Source organism: Rhizopus delemar, genomic scaffold (genome assembly GCF_000149305.1).
Source record: "Rhizopus delemar RA 99-880 supercont3.11 genomic scaffold, whole genome shotgun sequence".
NCBI lineage: Eukaryota > Fungi > Mucoromycota > Mucoromycetes > Mucorales > Rhizopodaceae > Rhizopus > Rhizopus delemar.
Window position 1 is genome coordinate 684,925 of NW_027137837.1, and position 16,004 is coordinate 700,928.

The 16,004-nt window shown below is 34.3% G+C and overlaps 8 protein-coding genes across 8 annotated transcripts; 4 read left to right on the forward strand and 4 right to left on the reverse strand.

Annotated features, from left to right (window-relative positions):
- Positions 1 to 357: 357 nt before the first annotated feature.
- Positions 358 to 1,823, reverse strand: RO3G_12941 (uncharacterized protein; the record flags this gene model as incomplete). Its single annotated transcript, XM_067667525.1, has 5 exons — positions 358 to 778; positions 846 to 976; positions 1,029 to 1,069; positions 1,140 to 1,701; positions 1,815 to 1,823. The coding sequence occupies 5 exons, from the start codon at positions 1,821 to 1,823 to the stop codon at positions 358 to 360; spliced, it is 1,164 nt and encodes a 387-aa protein (XP_067523626.1).
- A 1,900-nt stretch (positions 1,824 to 3,723) lies between these two features.
- On the reverse strand, positions 3,724 to 4,279 carry RO3G_12942 (uncharacterized protein; the record flags this gene model as incomplete). The annotated part of the gene is made up of 2 exons (XM_067667526.1): positions 3,724 to 4,045; positions 4,092 to 4,279. 2 exons carry the CDS (start codon positions 4,277 to 4,279, stop codon positions 3,724 to 3,726), a joined length of 510 nt encoding a protein of 169 aa, XP_067523627.1.
- A 766-nt stretch (positions 4,280 to 5,045) lies between these two features.
- RO3G_12943 (uncharacterized protein) lies at positions 5,046 to 6,491 on the reverse strand (the record flags this gene model as incomplete). Its single annotated transcript, XM_067667527.1, has 1 exon — positions 5,046 to 6,491. The coding sequence occupies one exon, from the start codon at positions 6,489 to 6,491 to the stop codon at positions 5,046 to 5,048; it is 1,446 nt and encodes a 481-aa protein (XP_067523628.1).
- A 356-nt stretch (positions 6,492 to 6,847) lies between these two features.
- On the forward strand, positions 6,848 to 7,428 carry RO3G_12944 (uncharacterized protein; the record flags this gene model as incomplete). Its single annotated transcript, XM_067667528.1, has 3 exons — positions 6,848 to 6,928; positions 6,980 to 7,093; positions 7,144 to 7,428. 3 exons carry the CDS (start codon positions 6,848 to 6,850, stop codon positions 7,426 to 7,428), a joined length of 480 nt encoding a protein of 159 aa, XP_067523629.1.
- A 351-nt stretch (positions 7,429 to 7,779) lies between these two features.
- Positions 7,780 to 10,030, forward strand: RO3G_12945 (uncharacterized protein; the record flags this gene model as incomplete). Its single annotated transcript, XM_067667529.1, has 11 exons — positions 7,780 to 7,887; positions 8,004 to 8,063; positions 8,115 to 8,576; positions 8,629 to 8,649; positions 8,701 to 8,794; positions 8,928 to 9,174; positions 9,228 to 9,324; positions 9,380 to 9,493; positions 9,550 to 9,645; positions 9,713 to 9,982; positions 10,025 to 10,030. 11 exons carry the CDS (start codon positions 7,780 to 7,782, stop codon positions 10,028 to 10,030), a joined length of 1,575 nt encoding a protein of 524 aa, XP_067523630.1.
- A 615-nt stretch (positions 10,031 to 10,645) lies between these two features.
- RO3G_12946 (uncharacterized protein) lies at positions 10,646 to 11,688 on the forward strand (the record flags this gene model as incomplete). The annotated part of the gene is made up of 2 exons (XM_067667530.1): positions 10,646 to 11,615; positions 11,675 to 11,688. 2 exons carry the CDS (start codon positions 10,646 to 10,648, stop codon positions 11,686 to 11,688), a joined length of 984 nt encoding a protein of 327 aa, XP_067523631.1.
- A 332-nt stretch (positions 11,689 to 12,020) lies between these two features.
- On the reverse strand, positions 12,021 to 12,738 carry RO3G_12947 (mitochondrial 54S ribosomal protein mL46; the record flags this gene model as incomplete). The annotated part of the gene is made up of 2 exons (XM_067667531.1): positions 12,021 to 12,152; positions 12,220 to 12,738. 2 exons carry the CDS (start codon positions 12,736 to 12,738, stop codon positions 12,021 to 12,023), a joined length of 651 nt encoding a protein of 216 aa, XP_067523632.1.
- Positions 12,739 to 14,195: 1,457 nt separating this feature from the next.
- Positions 14,196 to 14,936, forward strand: RO3G_12948 (uncharacterized protein; the record flags this gene model as incomplete). The annotated part of the gene is made up of 1 exon (XM_067667532.1): positions 14,196 to 14,936. The coding sequence occupies one exon, from the start codon at positions 14,196 to 14,198 to the stop codon at positions 14,934 to 14,936; it is 741 nt and encodes a 246-aa protein (XP_067523633.1).
- Between the last annotated feature and the right edge of the window lie 1,068 nt (positions 14,937 to 16,004).

The following is a 16,004-nucleotide window of genomic DNA, read 5'->3' on the forward strand; positions in this document are numbered from 1 at the left end:
AAGCAGGAAAAGAAAATGAGAATGACTCAACTAATTGTTTTTTGTTTATAAGCTCACAGCCAAGAATAGGAATCTCATTCCCATTAGAAAGAATTCGTGTTGTCATTAGCTACAAAATGAGAAAAAATGGAGAAAAAAAAAGTTCAAAAGTGACTGCAGAAGTTATTCGTGTGTCTTTCAGGATTGTGTTGTGAGCCAAACTCTTCACTGGACCTTTTTTTTTTTATATTGCTAGGATACAGAATAAGTTGCTGGTTACTTTTATTTAACAAGAAAAATCTTTTCTTATAATCATTTAATGAGATCATAAAGTTTCTCTCTCTCTACATGGGACGGTTTGTTTTCTTTTAAATAGTTCTAAGCTTCAAATAATTTTGAAAGTGATTCACCAAAATGAGTACGACGAATAGCTTCAGAAAATAAGGGAGTAACATCAAACACTTTGATTTTAGGGTGATTCATGTGCTCTTCTTGTGGAGTTGAATTACTGACAATCAATTCATCAATTGCACTTTGGTTGATATGACTTAATGCATCCGCAGATAATACAGCATGACTCACGATCGCATAAATCTTTTGAGCGCCTTTTTCTCGTAGTAAACGAGCGGCTTTGGTAATTGTATAAGACGTATCAGTGATATCATCTACCAAGACACAATTACGACCTCGGACGTCCCCAACAAGCATGGACTCCTTCTTTTGAGCTTGATGAACTTTAGGACGCTCCTTGTGTACCAATGCAAAATCCATACATAATTTCTCTGCAATCGAGGTCGCTCTATCATTGTGTGTGTGTATATGAACTAGACTATTTTGTAAAGTACTGTATCCCTCCCCTCTCTTACCTCTTGGCTCCTCCTGCGTCTGGTGAAACTATGATGGCATTTTGATAATTAGGAATGCTTAATCGAATGTAGTTGATTGTTGTGAATATGCTCGTAAGGTTATCAACAGGACAGTCAAAGAAACCAGGATACTATTATTACATGTTATTACACGTCCCAAAATTTTCTGCTATTTATCATTACTTGTGCATCATGCAAGTCCATGGTGATAACATGGTCAGCACCTAATATAGTTCAATTTAATGCCAAACATTATTTCTCCTTTGTAGTTGGTTCCAAACCGCATATAATTACCGGCGCATGTCAACAGATCGGCAATCAATACACCAGGGCGAGCAAGCCATTCTCGATAGGGTGCTGAATCATCCTTACTTTCTTGCTCTTCTTGTTGTTGCAGGACTGCTTGGTGTCCAAGTTTATGCATCAGCTGCTTTGAGATATCATCCGCTTTATTGGGTTTATTGGGTTGATATTGCGGTGTTTGAGGTGGCAAGAAAGTAAGTGGTGCCCCAGCTTGTTTAAAAGGGACGTCAGGTTGTCTAGAGTAAGGAAAATAAGGAATGACGGCAGTAATTCTTTTAGCAGAGGCAACTTTGCAGGCATTAATCATCAAGAGCAGCTCAATAAAGTGGTCATTCACATTGCCGCTAGCACTTTGAATAATGTACACATCTTGCTGTCGGACGGATTCTTTTATTTCGATGCTTGTTTCGTTGTTGGAAAATTTGCTTAAACGAGTTTTACCGGGGGAAATGCCAAGTCGATGGCATACCTTGTCGGTGAATTCAGGATGGGAAGAACCGCCGAGAACTACAAGATTGCGCATGCTTGAAAGAGAGAGGGGAGAGTATGTTGTCTAGAAAAAAAATGGTGAAAGTTTTTGCTTTTTTAGATAGTGACTGTTAATAGTCAAAGATCTCTCTACCTGTTGGCAGGACTGATCTTTTTTTGAATTCTTTTATTGTTTACCTGCTTCATGCCAATATTGTAAATCATTGTACTACAGTCTTACTCCACATGTCTTTTACTTGATGATATGTGCGAAAGCCTACACAATGATATATAAGCGATTTAGGATGTAGTAAATATATTTATAAATGTCCAGCAAAAGTGCCCACCCTGAAGGATTAAATAGATTTTTTCAATCTTTAGATTACTATTTTTATAAGCTTTTGTGCAGACAACGATTATGCTTTAAAGTTACCAAGTAGAAAGCAAGTCTCACTATCAAAGCCTTCCTTTTATACGAATAGTGTTTACTTGTGAGATATAAAGAATTGACCAAAACAAGGCTATGATGGCCAAGTAGCCATCTTTGTTCGATAGATACACGCTTGATAACAGTGTTGATTTGAATTCAATCAATAAAAATAAAGCAAGTGCTGATGATAAGTTTGATATCCCTATTCCAAGCCGAACAAAACAGCCATTGACAGTTACATGGTTCCTTATATAAATCATGTTACTCTTGTTGTTATATTCTAAATACGCTTACAAAAACTTCAACGGGACAATCCTATTTCTGTTCTGCTCTTCAAAGAATTATTTAAATAGCCCTAGCAAGCAAGCAATTCAGAGTATTAAACCCACATGTTTCTTGATGGCATAAACACAATAATTCTCTTGTGTTTGCTTCTCATTCTCCTCCAAACATTTTAAAACATGCTGTTCTCTCTTGTCAACCTCTTTCTTTCCCTAAAACATAAGAAAACCTTGTTGAAATTGTGTCATTGAATGGCATCCCTTTTTGGTTTATTTATGATAATCAATCATTCTTCCTGTCTTGTTGATACACTTTTACAATGATAGCAACCAACTTGCATTCTGTATTTATCTAGTGAAAGAAGATCATCTTTTGTAAAATATCTTTATTCATAAGCATAATCCTTGGCTAGAACTATATCCTTAGTGCATATATAATTAGTATGTAGTTATTATTTTAAATGAATGGCATACTAAAGTGCAAAATTACTCGGCTAGATTTACTAATTCTATCATTTCTAATGGATGAACCAATAAATTGTTTTTTTTTTTTTTTTAAAAAAGATAAAATATTTTGCTCTAATCTGAGAAATCAGCCCTTCTTTTAATCTTACTAATCTGACCTTTTCTTTCAGATATATCCATAAGGGCCACCGAACAATATGAAGACACATGTCTATCTGCCTTTCACTTGAAGCCTAATTTGGCTTGAATCCTGTTTGTTTCTACAATGAATTAAAAATAGAATAAGCTTTTTTTTTTTTCATTACTGTCTTATACAAACAACATTGCTGTAATAAGGCCAGTTCTTTTATAGATGATTAATTTTAAAGGAGTCTAATCATTCCCCAGGTAAGTTTGACTATTCATCTTTGTATTGCTAGCATGCAACGTTAGATTAGGTAATTATGTAGTATCATTAAAGGAAGTTTGTTTGCTTGATCTAGTCAATATTAAAAGAGCCGATAAAGAGGAATTTGGAGAAAATCCAAAGGTTGAACCAAACCACCCTATGACCTTTGGCGCTCTTGATGAAGGCAAAAATTTTGCAGCTTCTTGTTTTTCTAACCTTTTGGCTTTATTGGAGAGAGAGAGAAAAAAAAGGTTCCCTAGACTTTTAAGGTAAACAATTCCAAAAAAGATGGAATTATAATCAAGTGATTCAAGTTTTTTTTTTTTTTTTTTTTGTATGAGAAACTTTGATGCTGATTAGAGCTCATCATAAATGCAGAAGCTTTGCCCAAAGGATCTTGGTTCTCGTAGCAAATAGTAAATAGGTTTCCTAGAAAATGTAGAGCAAATTATAAGAGAATGATCTCAAATAATTTGATGGTTTATAAATATAAAATGGAAGTAAGTGGGGAGAAGAAAGGTTATTTATATAAAACATATGACTTCAAACATGTTTATAATGTATTGTAGATAAATCTAACGGTGGTGATACCATTTGTTGGCTATATCTGACACGATATAACTCTAATGTGTTCTCAAGTTCATTTATATGTTGTTGATGTTTGATTAGTTTATCATGTAATTGTTTTATGTGTTCTACACTTTTGCGCAGTATTGTTCCCTTATTTAACTTGACTACTTCTCGACTGTCAGGTAATAATGTAGCTAACTCATGTATACGATCATTAATGTTTTCTCTTCTTCTTCTTTCTACTGCATTATGACTTTCTCTTCTCTTTCTCTTTTTCTCAAACATCGCTTGCATACTTTTCAAAGTTAGTTTTATTCATTTATTTATATTTGCACCCTTACTTTTTCTGCATTATTTCATCTTCAACACTATTTGGACTTGAAACAATAGCATCTGTTTCAGGTACGTTATCTTTGTTATTTTTTTGATAAATTTTTTGTTGATTAAATTTATTTTGATACAAGCTCTCTGTTAAAGAAGGTATATTATCTTTGTTATTATAAACTAATTTTGATGATGTAGGATACATTCTACTGTTTCCATAATGCTCTGAGTAATTTGATTGTTGAGTATGATTATTGTACATTGTATCTATTTTATATATTAAATAAGAAAGAAAGAGAAAGAAATAGTTTTGTATCTAAAATGACGTATCTTTATTTTATTTTTTTCTATTTTATTACAACAATAGATAAAAAGAAACGATAACGTGATGTATTCCATAAAACTCAGGAAATGAATAAATATGTGTGAATAGAAAAGAAGGAAAAATCTTTAGTGCACATATAACAAGTAACCAACTGTTGATGTTAACTTGACTTCTCTTTACTCACTTGTACATGTATTCTCTTTTGACTATCTAATTCCGATTTTACTTCATGTGTTCAATAAGTACATGTCTATTCGTGTAACTCGGCAATGATATTGAAATAAAAAAAGAAAAGAGGACTTGTACTTACACTCCCCAAATTTGTTTGATAAAAGAAACCAAAAGGAAATAACAGTGTCAATAACAGAGTTTGCAGTATCAAATACTTATTTTATTCATGTTTTGTAGTATTCAGAATGCTAAACTCACTGGCTACTTTATTATCTTACTGTTTCATTGCTAAGCAAAAAAAAACAAATAAAAAAAAAAGCGGGATGATTTGGGTTACAATAAAGCATCATTTTTAGTACGACATTACAAACAAAACCTTATTCTGTCAAATCAATATTAGAGGAGACTTGAATAATAAATAGAAAGCATTGTTTTATTTATATTATTTCTATATACTTTTCTAAAAAGAAATATTCTACATTTGCATCATGTCTTCATCTTCATCTTCAACATTGTCAGGTTCATCCATATGAATAGCCATTTCATCCAACATTTCTTCTAATGAAATCTCAGGCAATTCTTCATCAGACATATCCTGTACTTCTTCTTGTTGTTGTACTGCTGCATTGTTCTGTTGACTCTTGAAGATATTGATATTAGCTCTGAATTCAGGATCTTCTTCAATATCACGCATAAACAATTCCATATCATTTTCAATACGGGCTTGATCTTGTTTACGTGGCAACATCTCATCCACCTCCTTGCTCAATTGTTGTAACTTCCAGTTTCTTTGCTTACTCTTCTTGCGTGCAGGGTATGATTTACGTACGAGCACAACATCGGGTAATTCAGACTGGTTAAGTTGATCAAATTCACCATTGTTGAAGTTAGCTCGAGTCAAGTCATAACCCATCACTGTATCTCCTGGATTCAAAAAGGCACCCAGATGTGATCTTGCAATGAATTGTTCATCATTTCTGCCAAAATCAGACATACGGGCCACATGCACATCACATAGCACCTTTTTACCATCAACAGGCCCCAGTGGCTCCACATCCAGCACATAAAATTCAATCATACTTTTTGCGCTTCCCAAAGACAAGAAGGGTTGTCTATAATATTGTGTTGTACTCACATCCGCTGTGGCCAACGTATTGACGTCCATCAAATGAATTGAATTACTGATACGTGTACAGATCAACAATCGACTGATGTTGCCAAAGTTATTGGCCAACTTTTTTGGTATACAAACAAGGTCGTCTCTACAGATGGGCACGATTTCTGCCGAGTAGGTAAACTTGTAGTTGCTTACACTTGTATGAATATCTTTAGAAATCAACTGTTCACTTGTTTTGTATCGCATAGGGACAACAGCATTCAGAAATTCAACCATCTTGATGGCCTGATTACGACTTCCATAATAAAAATCAATACCGTCCTTGGCTTCCTTGATATTTGTTGTATCCTTGTGTGCATTGTGCTTCAGAATAAGTTGCTCAAGGAACAAGAATGTACGTTTGTGTTCGACCTTTTGACGCACTTGAACAACAGCCTTCCATGTATTTTGCGCAGCCAATCGGGTACATTCCTCACACTGTTGACTGGATACGACATATTCAACTTCAAAGATTTGTTGCAAGATTGTGTTGGCAAACACTTCCTTTTGGATCGTCAGCTTCACCTTGACACGCTTACTGTGAGGTTCGGTCCAGATGAAACCTGCATCCACCAATCGAACCTTGTTTAAACCCTTTAGTTTCTTGAGACAAAGTGTCAAGAGTTCTCGAGATTCTAATTGAGCAGCAACCCAAATACCGGGTGGTTGAAGGTATCGTTCACAGTTACGACAAAAGTGAAGCGTGGCATGTTTAGGAATACCTTCTGTAATGTCGACTTCATTACGAATACAGTTGACACACATATTGGCAGCATTAGGAGGAGTGGGGGCACCACAACCAGGACACTATCATGTCGGTTAGTTTTTTTTCTTTTTTACAATGACAAGCAAATCTTTACCAAACTACATTGTTAAAAGTAAAATGTTAATTATTTTTTTTAGAAATAAATACTTTTTTCAGATCTTACATTAGTTGCTCAGTGATTTGAGGATGGTATTCCATACTTTTTATTGTTAATAAAAAAGATCTATTTTTTAACAAAAAAAAAAAAAACTGTGCCTTTTTTACCCAAAAAAAAAAAGCTCTAAGCCACCACAGTGAATCAAATAAAATCAAAATCATTCCATTTTTCTCTCTTTCAACTTTTCTTTCTTTAAAAATGCATATTACTCGTTGTTACTTTTGTTCAGGACCTTGTTATCCTGGACATGGTACCATGTTTGTTCGTAACGATAGTAAGGTAAATAGTATAAAGAATGTAAATCTTTTTTTGTTTCTAATCCATTCACAGACATTCCGTTTTTGTCGATCCAAATGTCATAAAAACTTCAAGATGAAGCGTAATCCTCGTAAAGTTCGCTGGACTAAAGCTTTCAGAAAAGCCAGTGGCAAAGAAATGGTCATTGTAAGTTATTTGTTGGATCTTTAAAAGTTACAGTGACTGATATTATATAGGACTCTACATTTGAATTTGAGAAACGTCGTAATGTTCCTGTCCGTTATGATCGTAACTTGATGGCCACAACGATCAAGGCCATGAAACGAGTACAAGAAATCCGTGCTAAGCGTGAACGTGCATTCTACAAGAATCGTATGGCCGGTAACAAAGACTTGGAGAAGGCAGATGATATCCGAGTTGTCAATCAAAACATTGAATTGGCACCACTTGAACACAAAAAGAGACTTCAAGCTATCAAGTCCGAAAAGGAACAAACTGGAAGCATGGATATGGAAGAATAAGCAGTGATGAAATACATTTTTTTTGTAAATAGAAGAAAAAACATTATTTTTTTATAATAAATGAGAGAGAGAAAGAGGAAATGTGTATTTTTTTTTTTGAATGTTAATGTACCTGACCCTGAAAATTTGCTTGTATTTGCCAAAATACCTTGTGATATCATGCTATGTACCTTTCGTATTTTTAATAATGACCATGATTCTAAAGATCTTTGAATTCCTTTTTTTTTTTTTTTTTTTTTTTTTTCCAGTTATTAGGGCTTATATTCAGCCGGGGTGACACATGGATTCAATTTCGTCCCTTTTTGTTCCCCCACTTTTTACGCAGTAAAAAAAAACCAAAAAACTCGATCGATGACAGACAAAGAAGAATTTGCTTCTCAAATTATTGAGGAAGAGGAAGATCTGTTCTTTGATCAAGATTCCGAAGAAGAAGAAGAAGAAGAATTGATTAACACGAATGTAGAAGAAAGAAATGAGGACTCGTTTCAAAGGCGTTTAGCTGGGCCATCGATAAACAAGGTCTGTTCATGTTGACTCGAGAAGAATAAATGCAATAATACTCTTTGAAAACATAGGCAGGCCTTGGTAATGTAGATAAAGGCAAGATCAACAAAATTATTTATGAAGCATCCAAGGTACACATACATTATTTAGTTATACACAAGAAAATACTAGACATGATATAGGGTTCAGCATTTTTTGAAAATGAAAAAAAGAAGGATGAAATGGTGACAAAAAGAATCAATGCGATTCTTTCAAAATATGAACACGTCAAGCGTCAAGATTTATCTTTTGAAAAAAGAATTGTGGACAAAATGATTGAAGATTTGGAACAGACACGAGATTTGACTCAGTGCATATGCCATGTGGACATGGATGCATTCTATGCTTCGGTAGAGGAACTCGAGAACCCAGAATTAAAGAAACAGCCGATGGCTGTGGGTGGCATGTCGATGCTTTGTACAAGCAATTATGAAGCAAGAAAATATGGCGTTCGCAGTGCCATGCCGGGATTTATTGCATTGAAGCTCTGTCCTCAACTGAAAATGATACCGCTCCATTTTCCAAAATACATCGGTGCCTCAAATAAGGTACGAGCTGTGTTTGCGAAATATGACCCGAATTTTATGCCAATGAGTTTGGATGAGGTAAAAATGATAAATTTAAAGTGATCATCTCTTTGACAATGATGTCGTATAGGCCTATTTGAATCTGACTGAGGTAAATAAATATGAAACGATATGATTCATAATGATAACACAAAGGAAAAAGTATCTCAAGAAAGAACCAGACTTGACACCTTATGAACTTGTTGAACAAATCAGAAGGGAAATATTTGAATCAACTCAACTGACAGCAAGCGCAGGTAAGGCACACTTTATTTCTTTCATTATTTATTTACATCTATTCAAAACGATTAGGAATTGCATGTAATAAAATGCTATCTAAAATATGCAGTGACATCAATAAACCAAATGGACAGTACTATCTTCCGATAGATAGAACGAGTATTGTCAATTTTGTCAAGGATCTCAAAGTACGACAAATCCCAGGTGTTGGTAGGGTGACTGAGAGAGTACTCGAGTCTCTTGGAGTACACACGTGTGGTGATATATACCCTAAACGAGCTATTTTATATAAACTACTAAGCCCAATCAACTTTCAATTTTTATTGAAATGTTATATGGGATTAGGAACAACCATGTTTAACACAGAATCCGAAAGAAAAAGTGTGGGGGTTGAAAGGTAGATAGGAATGTATGCCTACAAAGCAGTTAACTTACTTTTTATGTAAAAAGGACTTTCACTTCATTATCTGACCCAGCCAAGTTGTACGAAAAATTACATGAGCTGTGTGAAGCTTTGGAGAAGGATGCAGAAAAAGCAGGTGTTATGGTAAATAATAGCAGTCATAATAACAACAAAATGCATTCTCAATCATTATTGTTAGGGAAGGAATATAGGTATTAAAATCAAGTTTGTATCCTTTGAAGTCAGAATAAGGTCAAGGACACTGCCTAGTTATGTTTCATCTGCAAAGGATATTGAGAAGGTTGCAAAACAGGTAAATAATGATGTATAAAAAAAAAAAGCAAATATAATTATTAATACCTGTACAAGTTACTTGCTAATGAAATGCCTATGGATCTTCGACTTATGGGCGTTCGATTAGCCAATCTAAAACCAAGAGGAAGTAATGATGAAAGTGTTTTAAAGGTAATGAAGACCTTTTTTTTTTTCTGCTCCTTATTAATACGTAGAACAACTATAGTATTTTACAAAGGCACCTCTTCCTGAAAAGGAAACAGATGAAATGAAAACTGACGTACAACAGGATATCCTCATCTGTCCAATCTGTAACCGACATTTGACGATGGACAACACACAGTTTAATAAGCATGTGGATGAATGCTTGAATAAGGTCGAAGTAAAGACCATTTTAGAAAACGAAAAGCGCCAGCTTTCTTCTTCTTCTTCTTCTTCTTCTTCTTCTTCTTCTTCTTCTTCAAGTGGTAGCAGTAGTCATTCACGTCATAAAAAATTGAAAAGGCAAGTAAAAAGTTACAATCAAATGCTTTTATTAATAGAATATTAGATCTAATCAAAAGCAAAATGGAAAATCCTTATTTGATTATTACTCACCTTCATTCACATAATTATTATTATTTATTTACTATTATTCATTCCGTATTAAACATTTGCATTTTAAACACACATCTGTCTTAAAATCGTCGGAGTTGTCTGAATGACAGTAAAAGATGGATTGTGTAATGTATCTTTTAAGCTTTCTTGTCATTTTTCACTGATTCGTAGTCATGTAAGCAAATAAATTTCCAACAGATTATCATTACTTCTAAATGTTACATTTAATACGAGATATAAAATGAAAATAAAGAAGAAAATTAAAAATAGAAAAAAAAAGGAACGCACGAAGCAGCACACCCAAAATAGTGTTTCTGTTTTTGTTTACTTCTATTCTTGGCAAAACCATATTAAACAGCTCACTCATTTATTTTTCTCTTTTTTTTTCTCTTTCTCTCTCTCTCTTTTCCTTTACCATTTTTTAATGATTGAGCAAAGATTGTATTATACCGTCAACCTGGACACAGCAGAAACAGTCATATCTTTGGCATCCAAAAAACAAAATGCATTCAAATTAATGATGGCTGTACTCCGAGAAGTTGAGGAACAAATAGAAATCAGAAGAAAAACAAATATGAAATTTTATCAAATATCATCTATTGTAGAAGGGATTTACAAATACAGAAAATATATTCTTATCGACAATTATCAAGCAAAACAAAACGGAGAAATAAAATTCTTGGAAAATGACATTTATCAACTCAATCATCAACGTGAGATGTTGAAGGAGGAGATGAATACCCATGAACAAGAATTGAATGATATCAGACAATACGCTGAACAAAGAAGAAATAAAAAGGCAAAGAGAGAAAAGCAATACCATGATTTCTATCATGTGCCTATTGTTGCAGCTCAATATAAAAAGAAATATGTTCGTGCTCGTGACAAGAATTCGGACGCTGAAGAACAAGTATCAAAGATTAGATGTACTGTGGATGCATGTCAAAAAGCTATTTCTGAAACTACAAAATTGATGATGGAATCCCAAAAGAAAATTGAATCATTAATCATACAAAAGCAAGAGGCTGATGATAAATCAAAGCAGGCAGAGGACATGATTGCCGAATTACAAGACGGACAAAAGTTTTGGTCTAGTTTTGATAATAATCAGTTACCAATAGCACTCAAGGCAACACAAGGATTTATTGAAGCCATCCAGAGACACACAAGGAAAAGCGGCAGTAATACTTTAAGCCAGATTGTCCATTATGAGAGTGAATTTGTAAAGATATTCAGATTAGCATTAAATGAATATGGTGAAGCAGAAGCTTATGCCCAATCAAGATGGGGTAGTATTCAAGTCGCATTTAACTGCGCAAAGTGTAACATTTGCCAAGTGGGCTGGCCCAATCTAGACAAGGTTCGTACAACTGATTTGTTATGTGATTCATGCTACAAAGAAGCACGCACTTCAATGATTTTGGAAAAGAAGATCAATAGTGTAATAGGCGCAAGTCGTAGTCATCAGCTACAAACGCTCCCTAGTGGATCATCCCTTTCTATCTCATCTTTTGCTACATCTGCAAGCAGTTCATCTGCTTCAAGTAATAAAAGTAGCAAAACTGGATTCAAAAAGATGTTTCAAATGATTAAAAATAATAAGCGATCAAGCGCTGATACCAGTCAAGATTTCACAAGTCATTCTCCAGACCTTTATGTGTCTTAATAAAATTGTATAATATCTGAAACCCTTTTTTTTTTTTTTCCTTTTTATTCTAAATAAGAAGTAGTATGTACATTATCAAATTTATATGATAGAAGCTCTGTTTTAAATATCACCTAAACAATCCTTAATAGCCTTATAATATTCTGATGAGAGATGGCTGCTCAATTCATCCTTTGTTAACCAAGCAAAGTCTGTGATTTCTTTGTTGGGTTTCACTTGGCCGGCATATACACGAGCCTTCATAAAAAAGACCTAGATTTCCCATCATTACTATCATTTTTCATCAACGTTTGTATTTCAATACCTTTAATCCAGATTGTTGTGAAGTTTCTTTATAAAATCCAATTGGCTGACGACCAACAAACCAAGTATCCATATCCACACCACACTGCTCTGACAATGTACGTTCTGCAGCCTAAGCAATAAAATCAAATAAATACTCTTGTCTGTCGATCTCTCTCTCTCCCTTTTTTTTTTCTTACTTCATGTAAATATTCTGTAGTGTCAATAGGACCTTGAGGAAACTGCCAGGAACTATCACCTGAAGGCTTCACAACAAGGTATAATGTCTGTTGCAAGGCACGATCAAGACTTTTCTTGTTATTTTTATCATCTGCTTCAGTCAATCTTTCCAACTTTTCTAGTTTTGTTGAAACCGTCAAGCCTTCATTCTCCTTATCCCAAGAAACTTGGCTCGCCTGAAGCGCTTCGCTTAACGAAGTAGAGGGATCTTTCATGGCATTCTGACGTGCCTGTTCTTCATGCTTCCAACGACGTTCTGCCACTGATCCTTTTTTAAAATAAAAATCGGTAGGTGTTGTCGTGGCTTCTTGACGTTCCAGCTTTTCACGGTAATCAAAATAAGCCTTTTCGAACGGTGTGGCATCACGTGTGATTTGTGGTGGACGTGATAAAATAACAGAGGCTTGTATACGGCTATTCTTTATAATTAGCGGATTTGCAGTAGCTAAGCCTCGCTTGATTACAGTGTGCTTCAACATATTGGAATAAAAAGAGAAAAAGTTTTATTTGCCGGGGTTGTTAAGAGGATTTTGCAGTTGTTGATTCGTTGAGCAATCTTGCTCCGAATAAATACTTTTTACCTTTTATTGATACACCTTGGCTACTTTTGTTACTAATCCTTTTGTTATTGCCAATTCAAGAAGGGAAAATTGGTTTAAATGAATTTCTATAGGCTATACATGTGCTTTTTTTTTTTTTTTTGTATTTTATAATATAGCAACGGATATTAGCTGCACACTATCTCGTACCTGAAAAAGTATGCTAGTTTTCTATTTCTTGTATATGCATGATTTTTAATTATCAAAACGTCAATATATTAACCCATTTTAAGTTCTGTAAGAAAGTACATTTCCATTTAAAAGTTCAAAATACTTGAAATATGTATCGTTTTATTCTTATTCATGTTGAACTTTTAAAAACCTTATTAGTCTAAACGCAATAATTTGACATTATGAACATATTTTTTTGGTAATATAATGGATGGAGAAGAAATGCCAAATACCCTACAAAAGTATATATTTATTAATTATATAAGATTTATAGATTCCATTTTGCTCTATTATGTATTATCTCTAAAAAAGGTTTACACAAAGTTATTTATTATAAAATCAAAGTCATGATATGGCCCACTAAAAAAAAAAAAAAAAAAAAAAAAAAAAACCTGCCGATAGATTAGAACAGAGTGAGCCATGAAAAAATCAATACATAGTGATTTCTCGATAAATACATGACCACTTGTATGTTTAATCAAGGAGTGTTATGGCTTAAATACAATACATTACTACTTTTATGAACTTGTTTACAGTGCGCTTCTTGTTTGTTTGAGTATAAAATATAATTTGATTAGACAAAGAGCACGAGCTATCGCTGAAATTAAGCATTTTGTTGGCGATAAGTGGCTATTGTAAGATTAAATTTCATAAAAGAAATTTGGTACGAGACCATGGCTTTGGATAGAGTTTCATTCCCAAAGCAGTAATAAGTCGAATACACGTTCGCTTGTAATAGGTGATAACCGGGTCTTGTTCAGTATATCAAACTGTTTTGAATGAAAAAAAAATAGAAAGGTAAAATAAAAAGAGATTACAATAAACCAAGCATTCTTCAAGCGACTTTTTCTTGTTATTTTGTAAAACAAAGGCAAAATAAAAGATATTTGTTTTGAATTAGGTTCTTTCACAAAAATTATCAGAGAATAATATAAGTAACAAAAGTAATGGTTAGAAGCAATTAACAAATTTACATTTTTGTTTTTGGTTATTTTGTAAATATTCTTTTTTTTTTTTGAGTCTTTTCTGAATTTATCTATCCATGGTTCTTTCCAATAAAGAAATTTTAGTGCCTAATAAGGCAATTTTACCAACAAAGCCAAAAAAAACTCTCATGGGTGAATGTCGTTCAAGCTGGTCAGCAAAGAACCTCCAGTTTTCTTGCAATGTCGACCAACCCCTCCAACCCTAATTCGCTTGGTATTGGGTCTGGACAACCTTCTACCGTAGCAGACAACCGTCCTTCGACTTTTACACCCTCCACCATGCGTCCCTTTCTGAAGGGATCTGTTCCTAATTCCATCTTTGTCGACATCACTACTGTCACAGACAAAAAACTCTTCTTAACTGAGCTTACTTCGTTTTGTAACGGCGATGAACATCTTTGGGCTGTTGCTGATCAGATTCGTCGAGATTACCACAAGCTGTATGCTGAGCTCACCGTTTCGCCAGCCATGTATGCACAACTATGTTCAGACGGTCTTCAACTTCCTTCCTTTGTTGACCGTTTTCATGTTTTTCCATCGCTTTCACCTTCAGCTACGTTGTTAAAGGTTACTTTAGCAGGTCTTCCTCACCAGTATGGTCGACGAGAAGGAGGCCTCGCTCAACTTCACGATGACATGCAACGCAACTTGTCATCTTTTGGTACTGTCGTAGACAGTGGTATCATCAAGGGTTCTTCTGGAGTTTACTCCGGAAAAGGTTATGTGGTTCTGGAACAGTTTCCGAAGACCACTGACAACACCGTTGAACACCGACTTCCGGAACTTCAGCATAATGTGCGTTGGGTATATCAACCGCTTGATTACTCCTCGCAACCTCGCCCTTCGTCCCTTCTTGCAGAAGTCGACATTAATGTCCACGCTGTTGTAGAACAGAGTCTGATCATAACGGACATTGAATAATCACAACTAAAAGAAGTATATTAAAATTGATAAAAGATAATAATTTAAATCTTTATTAAATAAAATATATTCTTCTTCTTTTTATATAAAACTATCACTATTCGATTCATTCTATAAAATAAACATGAATACTAAATAAGTCATGATCTTTACTATTCATCATTTCTGTAAATGAATAATAATGGATCAGGTACCTAGTCAACTTTGATCTGACTGGAGGCATTTCATATAAATATATCTTTCCTCTCAATGAAGACGGGACAACTCTCCCAGATCAGTTAAAGAACAATAAGATCTATAAAAACAACGAATTAAAAATTTTCATAATCGATTCAGTGATCACTATTCAATCAAACGTGTCAATGATTGGATCTACGCTCATAACTACTCATTTACCCGCCAATTGATAGAAGAATATAAATAGTAGACTTTGTAATGTTTTCTTTTTAACAATTAAGATTGTCTTAAATAAAGTTCAGTCTCAAAAAGTATTCTTTTGGTTTATCTTTGTTATTTCTTTTACTTTACCAGAATATAACACCTATGATACTAAGGCAAAATGCGTGCATGAACTATGGAATCGCGTTGAAAAAGAATGGTCTACTTTTACAGCAGAAGACTGTAGGAGATACATAGATAGTATGCCTGATCGTTGTAGAGCTGTAATTTCTGCGAAGGGCGGTCATACAAGATATTAATAAAATAATCCACATAGTGGAAAAATGGTTCCAATGTCGGGTTTTGTATTTAGTCTTAAGATTTTCCCGATTGTGTAACAGTACAAGCAAAAGTTCTTTGCACTAATATTAGCTTGAAAGGAGCTACAAAATGCATGTTTTTGTGAGCCGCTACTGTTTGTAGTTCAAAAGATATAAAGCTTTAAAGTTGCAAATTGAAAACATTGGAACCATTTTTCCACCCACTGTATATACAACCATCTTGGTCGGATCACTTCCTTGTTACGTCCCATTTTGCTCTCCGGTCTCCAACACATGCAACAATCCTTGGCAAAGGAGTATGGCGTGTACACTCACGATTGGCATCCTCTGAAACCTTCCAGGCTCTGGT